This window comes from Oryx dammah, unplaced genomic scaffold (genome assembly GCF_014754425.2).
Source record: "Oryx dammah isolate SB20612 unplaced genomic scaffold, SCBI_Odam_1.1 HiC_scaffold_13, whole genome shotgun sequence".
Taxonomy (NCBI): Eukaryota; Metazoa; Chordata; class Mammalia; order Artiodactyla; family Bovidae; genus Oryx; species Oryx dammah.
Genome location: NW_024070197.1, coordinates 52,983,164 through 53,003,289, shown reverse-complemented (window position 1 = coordinate 53,003,289; position 20,126 = coordinate 52,983,164). Strand labels below are relative to the sequence as shown.

General features: G+C 62.2%; 1 protein-coding gene across 3 annotated transcripts in view; it reads left to right on the top strand.

Annotated features, from left to right (window-relative positions):
• The window catches only part of GSE1 (Gse1 coiled-coil protein), a 98,161-nt gene that overhangs the window by 41,535 nt on the left and 36,500 nt on the right, over window positions 1-20,126 (top strand). Inside the window, exon 1 of one of the 3 annotated variants that reach the window (XM_040253963.1) lies at window positions 12,448-12,531. The exons of the other annotated variants lie outside the window; for them this stretch is intronic. Within the exon in view, the coding sequence (XP_040109897.1) occupies window positions 12,525-12,531 (7 nt within the window). The 5' untranslated portion in view covers window positions 12,448-12,524. Of the gene's footprint in view, window positions 1-12,447; window positions 12,532-20,126 lie in introns of those variants that run through there. 3 annotated transcript variants of the gene reach the window in all.

Here is a 20,126-nt window from a genome sequence, read left to right as displayed (position 1 = left end):
AGAGGATCATGCCACAAATCAGATGACAGAGTAAGCCAGGGTAATGGGGTGGTTCTCAAAGGGGGAGCCCAGGGGCACCCCTGAGGGAAGCGGGAGGGGCCGCCTGTTGAAAATGGAGATTCCTGGGCCCCCCCACTTCCAAATTAGCATGCAGGCGATGGACAGTGGGGGAGTGGCACAGGCCCGTTCATTGTGGAAAGTGAAGTTTGGAGATCGTAGGGCAGCAGGGTCGGTCTGTGGACTTGGCTTCCCGTCCGGGTCTGACCAGCTGTGACCCACCCTCTTGCATTTCACCTCTCTGCCCGGCTTCGCTGCTGTGGAATTGTCAGGAGTAGGCAGAGGCAGCTGGAGGCGCTGGGAGGACCATTTAGGCCGGCCCCTCCTCCTAAGAGCCCGGCCAGCCCTGCATCGCCGGGGAGTGTCACCTGTGAGCCAGGTGGGCCTGTCGCCCTGGCCCCGGGAGTAGCGTGGCTGCCCTCCCTGCTGAGACGGAGGCCTGGCCGGCGAGGGCAGGTGCCCCTCGGAGCATCCGAGGCCGCGACTGTGCTCAGCTTCCCGCGCAGCAGGCTTCCAGGTGTTGCGTAAGCAGCCCTCCCACGGCTCCTCCGCCAGCCGGCTGGAGAGACACGGGGTCACCTCAAGACACCACGGCGTCCAGTGGGCCCGCTTCTCACGCGCTGCCTCGGCGTGCACAGAGCGGGCCAGGCAGCGAGGGGACTTTCCCAAGGTCATGAAGCAATTTGCCGGCTGAGCCAGGAATAGAAGTCCTGAGCTGGGCTGTGCTAACCCCGGGCTCAAATTGCTAGCCAGGCAGGTCTGCACGCGGAGCTGGGTGCTTGGCAGGAAGGGGGGGTGGGGGGGGCGGGGTGCAGGGTAGGGAGCCGCCAGGAGCCCTATATGTGGGCCAAGGGGAGGGGCTGGGAGCTGTCCTCCCCACTCGACAGCGATGGGGAGGGCCAGAGCTCTCTGAGTCCCTGTCATCCCCGGGAGAGGAGCCGGTTCTGTGGTGGGAGCAGGGCTTGGTGAGCATGCAGGTGGGAAGGTGCTGGTGGCGGCCTCCCTGCCTGCCTCTTCTCAGGTCACCTGGGAGCCTTCCGCAACAGCAGAAAACCCCAGCGTCTGTTCCCCTGGTGCCTCTCTGCAGAAGACTCCAGCCGCTGTTAGGGGGAGAGACTGGCCTGTCTTCACAGATTGTAGGATCCCACAAGGGCTGATGGGGAAAACCCATCCTCGTCTGCTCTAGAAAGGCACTCAGCTTTCTAGAACCAGAGGACGGATGTATATTCCGGGAGGTTCCTGCATCCTGTTTTTGGCTGAGTTTATTTTGGGGGCAAGAGGGATGCACACAGCATTTGTTGCTGATGAGGGCTTGTGTCCTGGAAGGGGCTTCTCACATTCATTTAGATGAATTCAGCAAACGGCTATTTAAGGGCTTGTGAAGGTCCAGAAATAAGGACGGCTGTTTCCTCTCCACCATTGACTTGGTAAGCCTGGGGCGCAATGTAAGGAATTCAAAAGTAACCCCCCGCCCCGTGGGAGTGGGAACATCAGCTTCCCCTAATGGAGGTTAGAGACACATCACTTAAGGCTACCTGGAGGAGGTGGAATTTAAGCCAGGGCCTGAGCAAAGAGGTAGGTGGCAAACAAAGGAGCTTTGTGAGGGGCCGGGGAGGGGGCCCTTCCCCCCAGCACAGGTAGAGCCTGGGGAAGGTGAGGAAAGGAGAGGGCTCTTAATCTAAATTACCCTGCCTTTGAGGGGAGGTTGGGGGTAGCAGGAAAGTGTGTTGGGGACCTGTCTAGACACTTCTAGGAAGGCCTGTGTGTGAGGGGGGAGACCTGAGCTGGCCGGCACCCGCATTTGCAGGGCGAGACCGGAGAGATGGGAGGTGAGGTCCTGAGGGGCAGAGGTGGTGACTTAGGAGGGGAGAGGAGCCCAGGGAGGTGGGGGCAGGAGCGTGGGAGGGGGGACAGCCCTGCCAGGAGGTCCCAGGAGGAGACAGTGGACCCGGAGGCTCTGGGCGTCACCTTGCAGCCGACGTCATGGTGGGACTGGGGTTGCAGAGAGTGGGGGGCCAGGCAGCTGGGTGGGTGGAGCAGCCTTCATCGGGGTGAGGGGTCAGAGCAGGGAGGAGGTGTTTCAGGGTGGGGGCTTCACAGCTGAGGCTGAAGAGCCCGCGGGAGGGAAAGCAAAGGCCCCTCTTGGAGCAAACAGGTGGAAAGTGAGAGGGACACCCGGGGTAGCTCGTCCCCTCCCCAACCTTCCACATGGGGCCTGCAGATGCCGGGGGACCTTACCAGCAGCCACCACCGCCAGAACTTCCCATGGTGAAACGGCACTCCTTTGAACAAGGTCCTTTCGCCTTGGTTATTTCCATTTGTAAGACCAGGTTATAAAAACGTACGTGCAACAAGAGTTGAGCAAGTGGGTCCTCTCTGCCTCCGTGAGCCGGAAGAGAGACGGGGACCCGGCCTTAACTGCTCGTCCCTGGGGTCCCAGGCCTGGCCGTGAGGGCCAGTCCTCTGCCCACATCAAACTTGTGCAGTTGGCGAGTGATAAAGGCACGTGGGATTTCATTGTCCTGGTGATGGTTTGCAGCTTCGACAGGCAGTAGATAATGAATCCAGAAATTTGTCAGGAGCGCTGCCATCCTGAAAAAGGAGTGAGGGGAGGTGGGTAGCAGAGGAGGGGCGAAGAGGACTGGGCTCAAACCCAGGCCTTAGTCTCCTGTTGCAAGAAGCAAGCCCGGCGCATAGTAGGCACTCAACAAATGTTCACTCCCAGAACCTTGGCTGCCATCCGCGGAGCAGGGCCCATGGTGCGGGGCGGTGAGGTGGAGAAGTAGAGGCCCCAGGAAGCGGGGTGGGAGCCCACAGCATACGTGTATGCAAATCCACAGGCCTATACAGATGTTGGTTTTCCAGAGTGGTTTTGCATGAAAGAAATTTGAAGGCTTTTAAATGAACAAGGATGAAGACCCTGCCCCCAGATAAGCTTCTGAGGATTGCTTCAAGTTGATGTCAGCAGTGACCCCACAGCTTGGCAGCCTGGGTTCTAGAGCACGGCCTTCTCCCGGTGCTCAGTGGGGTCCCATGGCTTTGCCCTGAGCCCTGTCCTTCCCAGATGGGCCCAGGACCTTGGGGTGACTCAGTACCCCAGGACTCGCCTGGGCCGGTGGCCGGGCGTCCAGAGGCCCTGTCCTCTAAGCTGACAGAGCAGAAAGAGAGGAAAGCCCCTTGCCTGCAGAGGACAGCTGGTTAATCTTTACAGAGGAGGGTAGTTCCTGAGAAACTGATGCGGGAACCACCCAGATGTCTGTGTCCGCCCGGGCTTTCTGGCCTTCCCCCAGGCAGCCAGGCTGACCTCAGGCTGAGGTCAGGGTTCTGGGACCGCAGGTTTCCCTGTCACCTTGACCTTCGATGGGCCTGCCCTCACCCCCTCCCTGTCCAGCCCAGTGGCCAGGTGACCGGGGACAGGTGTGTGCCTGTCAGTGTTCTGACCTCCAGCTGCTCATGGTGGCCGGGCCTACCCTCCCTGAGGCTGGCGAACTGTTGATTGGGACAGAAAACGTGGCTGAACCCCCCACCTCGAGGGCTCAGCAGTCCCGCCTGCAGAGACAGCGCTGTGTCCTGGGTGAGTGTGTGTGTGTATGTGTGTGCGAGGGTGGGGGCCACGCGTGGACAACCTCCCTGGAGACAGGAAACGCTGTAACCTGATGGGTTTCCCTCATCATACCTAAGAGTCACGAACAGTGCGAAGGGGGTTTCCAGGGGGTGCTCGTCCTCAGGGGTGTCCACGTGGGGGTTTTTCTGGAAGCTGTGGGCCCCCAGCATCAGTTCGAGGGGGGGCTTCAGATCGGAACTTCTTTTAAAATATTGAGATAAAAATCATACCATGTGAATCAATCTTTTTAAAGAGAACAGTGCCTCAGCATTTAGTCCATCTGCAAAGTTTTGTGACCACCACGTCTGTCTTGACACCAGACAGCCCTTTCACCCCTGGAGGAAGCCCTGTGCCTGTCAGTACCCACTCCCCTCTCCCCCACCCCGCCCTCAGCAGCCACTCAGCTGGACCGACCTGTCCTGGACTCTGCTCCGGACGGAATCACGCCCATGGGCCCCTGTGTCTGGCTGCTTTCACTCAGCATACGATTTGCAAGGGTCATTTGTGTGGTCACTTGGCCAGTGCTTGCTTCCTTTTCACGGCTGTATAATACTCCACTGTGTGAACAGACCGCAGGCTTTTTAAATCCCTTGTCCATCGGTGGACATTCAGGTTGTTGCCATTTTCTGGCCATTAGGGATATGCTGCCACAAACATTCACGTCCAAGGTTTTGTGTGGACATATGTTTCCTGACTCTGTTCATCCAGGTCAGAGTGAATATCAGAACTTCACTCCTTTCTATGGCTGGTCAGTAGCCCATGGGAGGACTTTTGGGTTGGTGCGTAAATTTTAAGACACCTTTCTGAGGAGGAAGCCAGGACTGGGTATTGTCAGTATTATAAAAAAAAAAAAAGCTAAGCTTGGGTGGCCCACTGGGTCACCCCCTTCCTCTGACTGTCCTCCCTTCCGTCTGGCTGCACAGACTTGCAGGTGGCCAACCAGGAGCACTGACCCTGAAGCCAGCACAGGGCTGTCTGTGCACAGGGCTGGCCTGATTCTCTGAGGGTCCAAGATTCCTGAAGGCCCTCCCTGCGTGGGGGGAAGGGAAGGGATGTGCCTTCTAGGCCACTCCAGAGAGCGGGCCAACCCGGTGCAGCCTGGTTGCAGGCCTCGATGCCCGCGCGCCTGCTTCCCTGTAAAGCATGTTTATTTGCCGCCCTCCTCTCCCCCCTCACACAAAACGTAAGTCATCCTGCGGAGCTCCAGCTGTGTTCCAGGCACCACGCGAGGCTCTTTGTAGCTTATTACTTGTCTCACCCTTACTGTAAAGCCGGGGAGGGGACGTGTGGCTTCCCTGTCACCAGCTGGCAACACCGGTGCACAGTGCCAGGTGGCAACGCGCCCAGCCAGGTGGGGGTCCTGCGGACGGAGCCCGGGTGTCTGTCCTCTGACCCCCTGCACCACGCTCACCTCCTTCCCAAGGGGCCAGGGCCCCTCTCCGGAGTTGCGTTGTGACGTTTGCTCCTTGGTGATGCTGGAATGTAATGAGGTTCGCCCCCCAGATGACCAGGAAGTCGTGTTTAGGAAGGGATGGTGGAGAGGTCGGCGGAGGCTGTGGGGTTGGGAGGTTGGAGAGAGAGAGAGCACGGTGAGGCCGAGGGCCAGTCTCCCTGGTGTTTGGGGACTTGGACACCAGGCCGGGATGTGGCCCGGAGCTGAGCTGTGCTGGGACTAGAGATGTCTTGACGGGAACAGAGGCAGTGAGGATAGCGCTCCAGGGCAAAGGGGATGTCTCTGGTGTGGTTTTTGCTAAATTGACGTTGAAAATTACACGTGTGCTGTTGACTTGGGCCACATTCTCTGCCCCGCAGCCCCCCACCCCACACACACCCCCTCCCTGAGTCCCTGGAAGTTTCTGCACTTGCCCTGCAAAGCCTGGGTGTCCACACCGGCCGCCCCCTCACCACAGGTAGACAGATGGGACACCGAGCAGAGGAGCCCGGTGCGTGGCGATTTCATTTAAAAGCCTGCCAAAATAAGACCAGTCAGGAGCACAGCCTCTCCCAGCTCTAAATGTTGACAGTAGGGAAACGTGGCCAGGTTTCTCTCAAATATGAAAATGGGAAGTAGCCCTGCGAGGAAATGAAACCTCCCCCCACCCCAGACAGCAACGTGGAGGCGGTGGGGCCCTGCCAGCCCCCACGAGCCTCGTCTCTCTGAGCCCCTACTTCTCCATCCGGGCAGTGAGGTGGCGCTGCCCAGGGGCTCCGAGCACAGGGGCGGTCAGGGTGCTCCCACTGCTGCCCATTTGGGGGTGCACACGCAGCCTGGGGCAGTGCCGGGCCTTCCTGCAAACCACCTTTTCGCAGGAAGCCGTGCCTGGGGGGCCACTTCCCCACCAGGACTCTGCCAGCAGCCGGGAAGGGACAGAGTGAGGAGAGTGGCCTGAGGCTCTGCCCCGGTGGCTGGGGGATGGGCGGCACTCCGGCCAAGCCCCCACGAAGGTGTGGAGCCCAGCCCCACGTGCTTGGCCTGGAAAGGCCTCGGGACGCCCACGGAAGGTCCGGGCTCCCGGATGGGTTGGGAGCTAGGACGGGTTGTACGTGACCCGTGGCGAGGCCTGTGTTGTCCATGGCTAGTGACCTGCAGGAACTGGGGGGTGGGGGTTGCCGCCGGTGGCAGAGGAATTCAAAACTGCCAGCCTCAGGGCCTCCGTGGACCCCCAGCAGCCTGTGTTGCCTCTGCCCTCCAGGGTCCAAGCTCCCTTCCTTCCATCCACCCTCCCCCTGGGCCTGGCCTGGCCTGCCATATAAAGTTTAAAGGTTTTAAATGCAAATATTTCTCTTTTATAGATGCCAGCTGTCTCCAGAGAGCGCGTTTCCTCGCTGCTCAACTTTATTGTCCAATTAGCTTCCCATATCTGGGTACTGGAGAGCCTGGGGGGCTTTGGGGGGAGGGAGCGCTGGCTCCTGTGGCCGCCATGGAGCTGGAAGCTGCCCTCCCCCCCCCGGGTCCTGTGTCTGGGGTGGATTGGGGAGTCCCAGGTCAGAGGGAAGGGGGGCGGAGGAGGGCATCCCTCCCCCGGCTGGGGAGCACCCTTCAGATTCTGGGCTCCCGGAGGAGTGGCAGGAGGTTGGGGGGTGGGGGCCGTCAGTGGGTATTCTTCTATTAAAACAAAAATAAAAGCAGCCGGCCCGCGCACACTGGCGTCCTTTGAGTCCCTCTGGAGTGTGCCCCCTCCCTGCCTGCTTTCTAGCCGCGTGGAGGCTTCCCCATTCACCGGGGCTTCGGCGGCTCACAAAGCGAGGCAATTAGAATTGAAAATCTATGCAAAACAGCTGTTAACTGATTGTAAAGGAGCGCAGCTGTGCGCGGGTGCAGCCCGCGGCCAGCGCTGAAAGGGCAGGAAGTGTTGGGGCAGCCCAGGGTTAAGAGCCCGACCTCTGCCACTGCGTTCCCCCGGGTCACCTGGGGCCCTTGCCCCGCCTGCTCCCCGGAGGTGACCTTGGCTACCGGACAGCCAACTGGGATGGCACAGTGGCAGGGGCTTCCCAGACCAGGCCTGGACTTACCCCCAGGAGCCTGGCTCCTCCCAAGGAGGGCAGTGGTCGGGGAGGGCGTCCGGAGAGGGCTGCCCTGGTTTTCCCTCCCTTTATCCCTTCTTCGGGTCTGCGTGAGACGCGAACGTGCAGAGGCCGGGGCTGGGTCACAGCTACCCCAGGAGAGTCCCTTCCCCTCCGGGCACCTGCTGTCAGTGGGGGGGTGGGGAGTGGAAGGGGAGGCTGGGGCTCCAGCTGTCAACAGGAGAGGTCTGGACACCTACCCGTGCCCACCCCGCCTTTTCCCCCAGCTCTCGCTAAGGATGCTCCTTCCTGTTCCTGACCCCAGGAGCTCCGCGGTGTGGCCTGGCAATCAGTATTTCACACACTCCTCCCCATCTTTCCCCCCAGTATCCGAGACCACAGCCCCGTGAGATCTGTATCTAGAGTGGGATGTGGTGCCTGGAGAGATGAATTCCAGAGGCGGGGATGGGAAAAGCCTCCTTGGAAGAGATAAGATTTAAGCTGGGCTTTGAAGAATGGAGAGGATTTCTGGGCTAGTGATAGCTGGCTGCAGAGAGAGAGGGGACTTCGGAGTGTGAGTGATGGAGGCTGGGCGGCAGGGCCTCCTGCAGAGATGGGATGGGGGTGGACGGTGGGGGTGGCGGGGCAGGCCCCCTGTCCCTCATCCTTGAGGCCCCTGGTGGCACCCTCTCCGCTGGTAGCCTTGGGGTGGGTGGACCCGTCATGCAGAGGGACTGTGCAGATCCCAGGGCTCTGGGCCATGGGTCCCCCAACCCTCCTGGAAGGGAGAGTGGTTTTCAGACCCCAGGACAGCCAGCTGGTGACTTGCAATCCTGCCTCGCCCCGAGGTATCTGCAGTAGTAGCTACAGAGAAATGCTGCCAAGTACAGGAGGACAGCCACGGTCTGGATCTGGCTTGGAGCGAATGTGTGTGCCCTAGGCAAGTTAATTAACCTTCTCTGGTCTCCTCACTGGGCTTTGTGATGGAGGTCAGGAGGCCGCCTCGCAGGGCCCAAGGGGATTAAATGACAGGAGTTGAGCAGCTTCGGCACATGTTACGTGTTTGGTAAATGGCAGAAGTGGACCTCCTTTCCCGCCCGCCCTGACGGCCAGGTCCCTGACGCTTGTTTGTCGATCAGGTGCTGAATGGGTGGCCGGGGTGATGGAAGATGATGGTGACGTGCAGCCCTCGGGTGCCAGAGCAGCGGTTTAGGGTGGACGGTGCACCGAGTTCTGCTGATCCCTGAGGAGGCAGGATGATAAACAGCAGGACCCATGCAGGCTCCCCCCACCCACCTCCGGCATCAAGGGCCCAGCACAGCCTGGGCTGGACCCAGGCCGGGACACCTGCACTCCAGGGAACCTCACCTGGCTGGTGGTGCTTGTAATGGGTAAGTTGCCCACCAGCCCTGTCTTTCCAGTTCCTGGCTGCCGTGAGGTGCCCTCCCTGTCAGCACCTCTCACCTGGGGCCTGGCATTCTCAGGTCTGTATTTGGGAAGGCCAGTGTGTTTGCTGAGTGACTGAACGCCCACCATGTTGGTTAGTGGCATTGGTTTCTTTCCGGCAGATCCCTCGTCAGTATCTCTCAGGGTCAGTTTAAGGAGGCACTTTTACTTCACTGAGGGCTTCATCGTGTAGGTTTCCTGGGTTCCAGGCTGCTGGAGGGACTTCCCTGGTGGCTCATTCGCAGGTGATGCAGGAGACCTGGGTTCAATCCCTGGGTCAGCAAGGTCCCCTGGAGAATGGCATGGCGACCCACTCTAGTATTCTTGCCTGGAAAATCCCAGGGACAGAGAGGAGCCTGGCGGGCTCCAGTCCACCGGGCCACAGAGAGTCGGACAGGATGACTGAGCAACTGAGCACACAAGCTGCTGGAGACAGGCTGGGTTTTGCAGGACCCTCCTGAAGAGGTGCTCAGCCAGGAGAAAGCCTCCTGCTCTCTGCTTCCTGCTCCAGGAGGCCCGGTTAATTTCATCCCAGTCGGGGGTGTGAGCGGGCACTCACCAGCATCCTCTTGCCCCTAGCACCAAGGAAGCAGGATCCTGGTGAGCTGGGTCATTGGGGCGGGTGTCCCCACTCTGGGGAGGGTCCCCACTCTGGGGAGGGTCCCCATTTGCTCCCCCCCTGCCATGGGACTGACCCTGGCCTTGGGTAAAAGTTGCCCTTTTACCCCAACCTTCTTTTTCTGTCCGGTTCCCAAGCATTTGGGGAGGAAGGAGAGGAGGGCTGAGCCCAGGGAGGGCTCCAGACCGACTACGGGGTGGGAACCGGCCCGCCAGAAACGACCCTAAAGAAATGGAGGGCTGCCAGCCCCAGCCGGAGTGGCGGGAAGTGGAGGAGTCAAGCCACCAACCTCGTTAGCGCGGAGCGCACGGCTGCGGGAGAGCAATTCTCACCCTTCAACCTGGAGGCCATGCTCCGGATTACAGATTTCCCGGGGCCGGGCGCACCGACGAGTGTCACCCATCGCCACCGTGCCAGCCCGCCTGGTGGCCGCCAGCATTTTTCTGGCCGGGGGTGGGCAAGCCAGCTCGCCGCTGCCCCCGTGCGGCCGCGGGGGGTCCCTGCAGCTTCCCGAGGCCTCGACGGGCTGTACCGGGAAAGGGAGACTGGCTGCAGGTGTGAGCGGCTCCCAGCACAGCTCCCATTGCAGCAGTGTGTGCACGTGACCTTGAGCAACTGCGGCCTCGACTTCCTCATCTGGGAAGCGGGATCAGTCTCCCCGTCCCGCCCTGCGGCGGGACCAGATGTCTGGGAGGAGGCGGGGGAATCTACCAACTCTGAATAAAGTAGCCAAACGATGAACCCACGTGGCCACCCCACAAAATTCTGTTTTGCCACGGTGGTCCTCAGACGTGTGGAAGAACTTGACTTCCCCCTCGCTACCACCACCATCAGGGTCTCCCCAGGATGAAGGGAAACAACTGGACCACGGTGTCCTGGTGAGAGAGTTGGAGGGTGGGCCCGAGCGTCCAGACCCGGGGACGGGGCTGGGAGGAGAGTTCGGTCCAGGTGCGCGCTGTTTTCATGCGTAAGTTACTCCCCTCCCCCCCACCCCAGCCTGTGGTCCAGGTGGGAAAGTGTGGGACCCGCCCCCAGAGGTTATTTAATTTGGTTTTTCAGGCCCTAGGCCCTCCTGACTCCTCCCATCCCCCTCCTCCTCCTCCCCGAGACTCCCGGCGGCGATGGAGGAACCGCGTCCTCCGCGCCCTGGCCGCGGTGAGTCTGCTGTCCCCTGCTGAGTGTGAGTTCCCGGAGGCCGCGCCGCGGAGACACCGTGTAGTGCGTAAATTAAAGCGTCCGGCGGAGGCCTAGGCCCACACGGGGGAGGTGCTGCCCGAAGCCAGGCGGTGGAGGGTGAAGGGGAAGCGCCCCTCCCACGAGGTGCCAGGGCCGGCCGGCCGGCCCCCACAGGTAGGAGCCAGTAACGGCCCCCGGCTCGGCCTCGCAGGTCCGTTTCCCTTTTCGTTTGTGGTCGGCCAGGAGCCTTGTGCAAGGCGAGGGGCCGACCCGCGTGCGCTCGGCGGAAGGCGGAGCAGGGGAGTGGGTGGCTCGGGGGCGACTGTCCGCGCCCTGCCCTTCGCCCCTCGGGCGGGCGGGCACCCAGGCGAGTCCTGCTCCCCGCTGGCGCGGGCTCCGACTGCTCCAGGCCCGCCAGCGTCATCGGGAACAGATGGATGGGGGGTGGCAGGCGCCCAGCGCTCCCTCCCGTCGCAATCCGGACTGGCGCGGAGAGAGAAGGGAGGGCGGGAGAGGGAGGAAGGGAGGCGGGGGAGGCTGGGCCGCGGGGACGGCTGCGTGCGCGTCTGCCAAGCGCGGCGCGGGCATGTCCCGGGGCAGGTTTGGGGCTGGCAGAAGCGCGGGCTGGCACCGGCGGCCGAAAGTTGAAACCCGCAGCGCGGCGCTACGGCGGCGTGCTGAGGGGTGGGTACTGGTTTGCCTCCGGGGCTGCAAAGTAGGAAGGCTGTAGATGGAGAGGATTTTCAAAAAGAGGATGTACAGGCAGAGACCCCGGTGCATCCGAGCAACCCTGGGAGCTTGGGACGCGCGGGGTCAGAGCGCGGGGCGCGCCAGGGCAAAGGGGCGTCGGGCTAGGCGGGCCGCCATTGACCCAGCGCTTCCCGGAGACGCGGGGCTGGGGGCTAGTGGGGGGCGCCGGGCTGGTTCTCTGCGCCAGCCGCCGATGGGGGCGGGGAGGCCGGGGCCCTCCGCTCTCGCCGTGCCGCCTGTGGGTGCCCAGGAATTTCAGGACGCTCCCTGAGTCATTCCATCTGTCAAGTGCCTGGGTGAGGTGGTGGTGGCGGTGGTGGTGGGGTGCCAGGAATGGGGAGGCGCTGTTCTGGGGCCGGAGGCCCAGTGGGTCGTGCCAGTTTCTGGAGGCGGGCGGCCTCGCCTCTGACCGCAACCCCAGCTACTTAATGACCCCCCTGGCGGAGCGGCGCCTCCGTGGACTCTCCAGCCGCTGGGACGTGAGTTCTTTAAAAGAACTACCCCGCTGCCCCCCGCACTGTGGCCTTCCCCAGAGTTACTTAGAACGAGAAGGCGGAGCTCCTGGAATTTGGGGGGAAGGTGCGTAGGCCCGAGTCCTTAACATTCAATTCTTTCAAATTGGGAGAGTTAAGAGGGGCTGGGGAGGAGAGAGGCACACAGCCTACTTTGCATGCCCCCTCCCGCTCCACCCCCCCCCCCCCCAACAGACACCGGCTCCGAAAAAGTTTTCCTCCAGGAGGCCTCCACCACACGTGAGTTTGTCCGCTCACTCCTCGGGGGGTCTGCTGGTTTGTGGCACACGCTGTTCTCGGCACCCGGAAAGCAGTAGGGAGACGCGCAGGGGCGCTGCTCGCCTGGTGGACGTGTTGAAAATGACCGCTCCCTGCTTCTGGAATCCAGTGGCTGGTCTCAGACACCAGTGTACGTGGGACCCCTGAGCAGGGAAGCCCGGGGCCCCGGGAGCCTGAGGGTGGCACTTCCCCTACCTGCTGGTGTCCTCGGCTCACCTGGCCGGCCTGTCTGGGGAGGGGCGTGTGCCCGCGCGGGTGTACCCGGGCGCCGGTCGGTGCGCGCGCGCGCGAGCGCGTGTGTTTGCGGCTGAAACCCGACACCTCCCGCTGGCTGAGGTCAGGGAGCCGGGAGCGAGCCAGTGGCCCGAGAGTGGGCGGCGTTGCGTTTGGGTGTGTCCTCGGCGGCGGCGACAGCAGCAGGTGTTTCTTGGCCGGGGCCCCGGAAGCTCCACCTCCCCAGCGGGCCAGAGCCGCCGCCGCCGCCGAGCAGCCCCGGGTGAGATAAGCAGTTTAGACAAACACTGGGCGACGGTGGCTCCAGCATGTGTCAGCCGAGGCGGAGCGGCGGGGCCCTGGCATGAAAGGTGAGCGCGTCTAGCCGGGCGGGGGCCGGTCTCCGCTCGCGCCCCCCTTTCCTCCAAGTTCGTGGGTTTCGCGGGGGCGGCCGCCAACGGCTCCGGGGCAACTTCCCCCGGAGTGTGTACGGCGATAAGAGCCGGGCGGGCGGACCAGGGACCCAAGGCCCCGCGCCCCGCGGCGGGTCGCAGCCTGGCCGTCCGGCCTCCAGGCGGGGGCTCGGGCCGCCCCGGGGCTCGGGCTCGGTGGCTGCGTTAGGCGAGGGGTGCTTTACGAGCGTGCGGCGGGTGGGGAGCAAGGGAGCCGAGGGGCTCTCGGTGAGCTGTCTACGCTCCCGAGCCGGAGTGAAAACTTTGCGGCGGCGGGGGAGGGAGCGAGGGGGGCGGCGCTGCGCCCCCGCGGCAGGTGCTGGCGGCGGCTGCGGTGGGCGGGGGGGATCGCCCGCTGGGGCCGCGAGGTTGGGTTTTTGTCTCGCTCCCCTCCCCCTTCCCTCGGAGCTAGGGAGACCGCCGGGAGGGCGGGACTGCAGCCTTCAGGTCTCCGACCCCCACGCCTTGCTTCCCAAGGGCGCGCCCCGGGCTCCACGGCTTCTCCCCCGCCTCTCTGCCCCCCCTCCCGCCTCGTAGGAGCGGGTCCCCTGCCCCTCCCCCCGCTGAAGATGGCTGCCCCGGCCTCCGAGGTGGGAGGTGATTGCATCCGCTGCCCCCCACCCGCGCTGCCCTTCCCCACCCCCCCCCCCCGCCCTTCCTGCTCCGCCTGGATGCGCCTCCCCGCCCCCAGCCCGGCGGCCGCGCTGATGGGCGGCGAGTGGCCCGACCGAGTGGAGCCGATTCAATTATATTGCAGCAGCAGAGACACCTCGTCGGCCGCCCGCCCGCCTCTCCAGCAGGCTAATTAAATTCCCTCCGTGGAGGCGGAGCGGGAGTCGGGCTCGTCCTCCCGCCTCCCCCCTTCCCACTCCCCCTCCCGAGTTTGGGGTGGAGGATTAATAGGACCCCTGAGCTGAGAAGTGGGCAGGGGAGATGGAGGTGCGGGGTCGTCCGGATTGGGTGAAGTGTTGCCGCGACACCCCCCACGTGATGGACCGGGGTCCCCTGCCGGAGCGCTGACTCTTAAGTTTGGAGGGCTGTGTGTGCGGCGGGGGAAGCACCTGCCCGCCGGCTGGTTGGTGGATACTGGCCGAGTTGAGTCGATTTGGCTCTTGTTTTGTAAACTAGCCTTTGTCTGGGAAGTGCGTCTAAAATACATTAAATCCTTGTTAACCCCTGCAGTGCCTTATCTGGGGCCCACACAGGCTGTGGTTTGGAAACAAAAAGCGGGACCACCAGATGAAACAAAAAAGGGCTGCTTTTGTGAAAGGCTGGAACAAAGGGCCCCGCGGATCCTGGGTGGGAACCTCCCTGCCTAAGCCGATTTCCAGGCCGGGGGGGGGGTGCGGGGGGGGGTGGGACGGAATGGGATGGGAGGGCAGAAGGTCTCCGGTGGGGCGCTTGAAATGTACCCCGGAAGGTAGGCCGGCTAAGCCTTCAACCCCCCGAGATTGTGCCCCCTTCCCCCCTAGTGGAAAGTTGGGTGAGGGGGAACCCCAGGTGAACCGGCTGCCTGCCTCTGGGCCTCCCTGGGTGTTACTTCTGCTCGGGGCACGTCAGCGTTGCTCAGCCGGTGTTTATGGGCGCCTCCACCCGCGGGTATGGCAGAACCTGCCGCCTGACTCAGCCGGGCCACGCCACAGGTGAGGGGCTGGGGCTCCGGCTCCGCTGGGCTGCCGTGTGTCATCCGGCAGGGCGGGGAGCCGCTGCCCGGCCCGCCCCCGGCTTGGCAGGCCTGGCTGTGTGATAACAGCTACACGGATACTTCCAGCGGGCCCTTATCGGTGCAGTCCTGCCCCCCGCTGTGAAAGGGGGTGCCCGGCTGCCCTCTGCCACTTTGTCTCACTGCATGCAGAGAAGAGGGAAGGGGGCCGCAGGAGCCAGCCAGGCCTTTGGCACTCTTGATTTTCCTTTTCTGTGAACCTCGGGGGTGGTGGAAATCTGGAGTTGGTGAGCGGGTGACCGAGGTCAGCCTCGGCCTTGGGAAGGGAGGCTGGGAGGCCCGCCCCCATCTGCAGGGCCCGGGCAGCAGGCTGCCCTGGACGGCACAGGCCCTGACCTGCTGGGGAGAGCTTCCCAAATCCTGGCTTGTCAGGGTTGAGCAGGGTTTACCGAGCCCTCCGTCTGGGTTTGCTGAGAGTTCCCTGGGTCATGGCTCCTGTCCACCCAGGGCTGGGAGTTGGTGTCCTGGGAGGTGGGGGCCTGCAGGAGCCCGCAGCAAGCAGCAGGCCTCTTTGGAAGCGCCGATGGCCTTTATTCAGCCATGCCCGCAGGCGCAGGCAGACCTCTGGCCTTCATTAACTTCCCTGTCTCTGGGGGAAGGTTAGGGCCGGCAGAGCCCAGAGAGCCTTGGGGTTTCAGAGCAGAAGAAGCTGCCCGCCTGTGGGTTCAGCACCTCCGGTTTCTGGCCTGAGGAGCCGAAGCAGAGTCTGCACAGCGCCGGTCTGTGGCAGGGTTCGGGTCTTGCACCTCCAGGCCGAGCACCTCCCGAGCCAGCTCAGTTCCTTGTGGCCCTTGACCCTTTGGCAGTTGGCGTTCCCCTGCTCCGACAGAGGAAGTACCCCTGGGCTCGAAGCCCCTTTCTTGAAGGGGGGGGTGCCCTCGGCTTCTACTTTCCCAGGAGAGCGGAGGTGAGCAAGCTCTCTCCTCTCGCCCCAGGAACTCGTAGGGGCTTGTGGAGTCAGCCAGCAAGGCAGGTTTTTCCTGGCTCCGTCGGAAGGCTTGGAATTCCCAGCCTGGGTTACTCGAAGTCCACGCGGGCTGGGCTTGGGTGGTAGCACGTTCATCACCTCTGTTATGGCAACACGGCCGCCTCCAAACCACAGGGCTGCCAGCTGCGGCCCGCCCCCTCCCCTCGGTGCGCCGGCGGAGCTGTTTTTCTAACCTGCAGGGATCCGTGTTTCAGGTGACATTTCAGCTTGGCCACGCGCTTTAATTTCTCTCCTCTCTCGCCCAGAGTGGTGTGGGCTGCCGAGCCACTGGCTCCACTTCCCTGGGCTGGCCTCTCTCCCCGGCTGAGGCCACAGGCGGGAGGTGGCGCTGGGGAGTGTTCCTGTCAATGAGAATTTATTGAGCGCCTCCTCTGAACTCAGCCCTTGCCCGCCGCTGGGAAGTGTGCACACCGATAATACCGCATCCAGAGCGGCCCTTTGCACGCCTGCCAGGGTGTGCACCAGGGGCCTTTTAATCTCGCCTCGGCAGCGTCTTCTCCCCACCATCCTCGTGACTTGCGGCCCTGCCCCCATCAGGGTGGAATCGTGAGCTATCACGCTCTGTGCCCCGCTCCCCAATCTTTGCTGGGCTGTTCCTCAGCCTGCCATTCCCGGATCAGGGCGATCAGCTCCAAGTCCCGGGTCCCTGAGACCAGCTTCCTCTGCTCCTCCCTTCCCAAGGCTTTGAGCTGATTTGGGGGAGGGGGTGACCCCTGCAGAGCTAAGGCAAATGAGAGCAGCCTTGGGGTTGGGGGAGGCGCTGGGACGGAGGCCATTGGGCTGCTGGTGGGGGAGGGGACCACAGTTTCGAGGGTCCGTGGAAAAGAGGGCATCTGGCTGAACCTGGGGCTTTGTGGGATCCCAGAGGGATCCGGGGGGGTGTCTCTGGGATGTGACTTTTAACTGAGGAAGAAGGTGTTAGGGGAACAGAAAGCCCCCAGACCAGGTGCTCATTCTTGGCTGCACTTTAGACTCACCCAGGGAGCTTTAAAACCCAGGGCCAGACCTGTGACAGGTTAAGACCCACATCTCTAGGCGTGGGGCCCAGACATCTGTATTTTATGAACCCGCAGCTGAGCTAGAAGGGCCTTCTGTTGGGGGGTGGGGCACAGTGGGGAAGGAATTCCTCTTTCTGGGGAAGGTGGGGGCCTGATTCTTGTGAAGGAGAATCGGGATCCCTCATGGGAAGCCAGAGTCCGCGGTGTTTGCCCTAGAATGGCCTGGGGCTGGGTACCCTCCCCTGGCCTGGGAGGCAGTGAAGAAACCGTGCTCTCAACCCTATCCCTGGGTCATGGTGGCCCTGGGCTTTGTACGAACCCGGGGTCAAATCCTGACGGTGTTTCTCCTGCCTGCCCCAGGCGAGCGGCCGGCCTTTCTCTTGAAGGGACCTTCAGGTGCTGAGCTGTGTTTGGACGGTGGCTTCTGTGTCTGTCTGGAGCTCCAGCCAAGCCTCCAGTTCTGGAACCGGTTCCTCCAGCTGGAGGCCTTGATGCATGTGAGGAGCTGCACGTTGCTGAGGCTTTGGGGCCGCCAGACCAGGGTGGGGGCATCCCCCGGGCAGATGAGCCGCTGGCCTCCCCAGCACCGTCACGGCCCCCAGCTGCTCCCCACCTGTAGGATGGGCCTGCGGAGGCCTTGTCGTAGGTGGGGGCTCGGATGTTATGCGTGCCACCTGCCTGCCCCCGTGGGTCCGTGCAGGGCGCAGGCTGCAAACCCAGGGGCCTGGGGTCGGCCCCCAAGTGTCTGTTAAGCGGCTGGTCAGTCCCGGACCAGGGTGTTCCCATGACCCCTGGCTCTGCCTGTACGACCGTCCACGCCTTCCTGTGGGCCTCTACGGTAGGAACAGCCACAGCCTCCGTGTTCTCAGGCTGTTGGGGGTTAAGTGCTTTCTTATAAAGAGCTCAGAGCAGTGCCTGGCACCAAGGGCCCGTGTGTATGGGTTTGTCAGAAGCACACGGTCATCCCCGTCTCTGGCTCTAGGATTCCCGGGAGTTGTCATTTCCAAAACCTAGAAGGCTCTGTGCCCCCAGCCCCTGGCCCTGCCGCGTTTGGTGTGGGCAGGGGCAGCGGTGGCCGCTTGTCCCACTGAGACCTCCAGGTTCAAGGTCCACACCAGCCCCCACGGACCCTCCCCACTGGGGCCGCACCCACCCCAGAGTCTTCATTCCATGCTCACACACTCACCGCACCAGCCCCTGCGGACCCTCCCCACTGGGGCCCTCTGGGGTCGCACCCCCCCAACCCTGGCCTTGATCCCATGCTCACACACCGGCCCCCTCCCCAGCGTCTTCTCGCCTGGCTTGTTGCCGGCCACGGCCCCATGGCGGTGGGATTGCACCGCAAGTCAGCAGGAGGGAGGTGGGGTGCCCTCCCCCTCAGCCCCGCCCTTCCCTGCGCTCAGATGCTTCTGTGACCACAGGCAGCAATAAAAGGAATCGATCAGCAGGCTTTCGGTCAGGTTAAGCTGTCCCAAAGGAAGATGCATGTGTCAAGCTGAGGAGGGCCAGGCCTGCCGGGTGGGGGCGGGCGGGGTCCTTTGTGCTAACCGAGGTCTCCTCTCCCCCTGAACTGAGCCCGAGCCCAGGGCTCTGCCTGCCCTGCCACTCAGCCTGGTTGGGGGGGCTCGCAGGCCGGCTGCCTTCGTGTGACGTGGGTCACGTGGGGTTGCTTCTCGCTCCGCTGTTCATCTTCCCTGGAGGGTCTGACTTGCAGGGTAGGGATTACCCCCACTAACTGTTAGCCGGGAGATAAGGGGGGTCCCATGGGGCTTTCCTGCCTGCCCGCCATCAGACAGCTGGTAAGCCGTGTGAAACAGGAAAACCAAAGGGTGTGAGTGGAGTCGTCCTGCTGAATTCCTGGCGTTCATTTATCTTTGTGCTTTTGTAACTTTTACATAGGGTGCGTGGTCTCTCTCTGTTAACTTACACGTGAGGCTGGGCTAGACTAGACGTCAGAGGTGGATGCAGGTGGAGCTCAAGGTCTGTAGGTGGGGATGCTGGAGGGACTTCGAGCACCCCAGAGGTGCTGGGGCCCTGTCTGCCGCCTCCTTGCAAGTAGGGGAGGGTGGGCTGACCCCATTTAGCAGCATGAGAACACTGAGGCTCAGAGTCGGCCCCCAGGGCTGTGTTCAGATGTTATTGTGTGAAGGATTTCTGGTCAGCCCTGCTTGGACTTGCCAGGGGGAGCAGACCGGTGGGCTGAGATTGTAGGTTTTAAATCAGCTTGATGGCCAGGTCTCTCCTTTCCCAACACGTTGACGTAGCTTTCTGCAGCCTGCAGTTTTCACCTAAAAACAGGTCTTGTGAGACTCTGAGACTCTGGAGGGCTCCCTTAGGAGGCATGCCAGTCCCAGGAGCCTGTCACCGGGCCAGGGAATGCATTTTAACCAAGCAGCTGGCTTCCTAGCTGAAGCTGGCAGGCCCGCGTTGCCTGCCTGCCTGCCTTTTCGCACCATGTGTGGTGGGGTGTCAGGGGTGGGCTGCTCCAGCCAGGGCCCTCAGCAGACCTTGGGCCTCACAACTGCAGTTTCCAGCAGTGTCCCTGCCAACACCTCCCACGGGTGTGTTGACACCTCAGGATTGTGTGTGGGATAGATTTTGAGAGGGGAAAGGACTGGGTGTGAAGGCTTGAGACAGCTTCCTCCAGAAAGAGTGGCAGGGACTCACCTTCCAGCACAACCCAGACCTTTGTTTACCTGACTCCAGTGAGTGGTTCCCTCAATGCCCCTCAGCCCTTGGTTTCTAAGGATGTCCATCCTCCCCACAAGGGGAGGAAAAAAGCCTGTGACCAACCTCGCCTTTTGCTGCACCCCTGACAAATTTTGGGTAGACTGGACCACTTCTTGCCCTGTGAACCTTGACTCCTGGGAGGTGGTGGTACCCCTGAGAGCCAGTTCTGGCCCCAGCACACTGCCTGAGGCACTGGGACCTTAAACATTCCCAGTGGGATCTGTGGGGGAACTTTTGTTTGTTTCTTTTGAGAAAGTGAAGGATTACTTAGGCCTCAGCAGTTGGCTTAGCAGGTCAGTAGAGGATGGCTGTGGCTGGCTTGACCTGGCTCAGGACATGGTTGGGACTGGGGAGCTCATGGCTGGTGGCTTGTGACTGCTTTTGCAAACTTCTGCCCGGTGGATCCGCTCTGAAATGCATCTTGGCTGCAGGGTAGTGTTTCTGTCCCCCCTCGCCACCCAGTGGAGCATTTTTGGACATCTGGGCATGGTACACAGGGCTTTGAAGATGATGGATGAGCCCGGGTGAGGAAACACTGTTAGAGTCTGGACCACAGGAGCACCTTAAGAACTTGGTATCTTCCCTCTGACACCCTGAGCCTGGGTAGAGCACGTCAGGGGAAGAGTGTTAGTACTTGGGGAGCAGAGAATTCTGTGCTGTAGGTGTCTGTAGCCTGGGTTCTGGGATGCCATGCACCTCCTCACACACGTCCCTGTGGGTTTACAGATGAGCTTCTCTGGACTTGGTCAGACTGACTATGTGCAGGATTCGGGGTGGGGGGGGGTGCAGAGAACTTGGTCTGCCCCTTTGAACCCTGTTGAGAATGGACCTTTTGCAAAAGCAACAAATCATAAGTCGAGGCCAGGTCCTGGCTTTGATTCAGGTGGGACCCACCCGTGGTTGACACTTGCCAGGCTCCCACCCACCCCGAAGCTAAGGGTGGAGCTGGACTTCTTTGTGCTGCGTCTGGATGGACAGGGTGCCAGCGTCGGAGCTGAGCGTCCTGGCTGCGCGTGTGTTTGTTAAGTTCCCATGGACCCAGTTCATCGCCCAAAGCTGTGTGGTTTCTAAACTG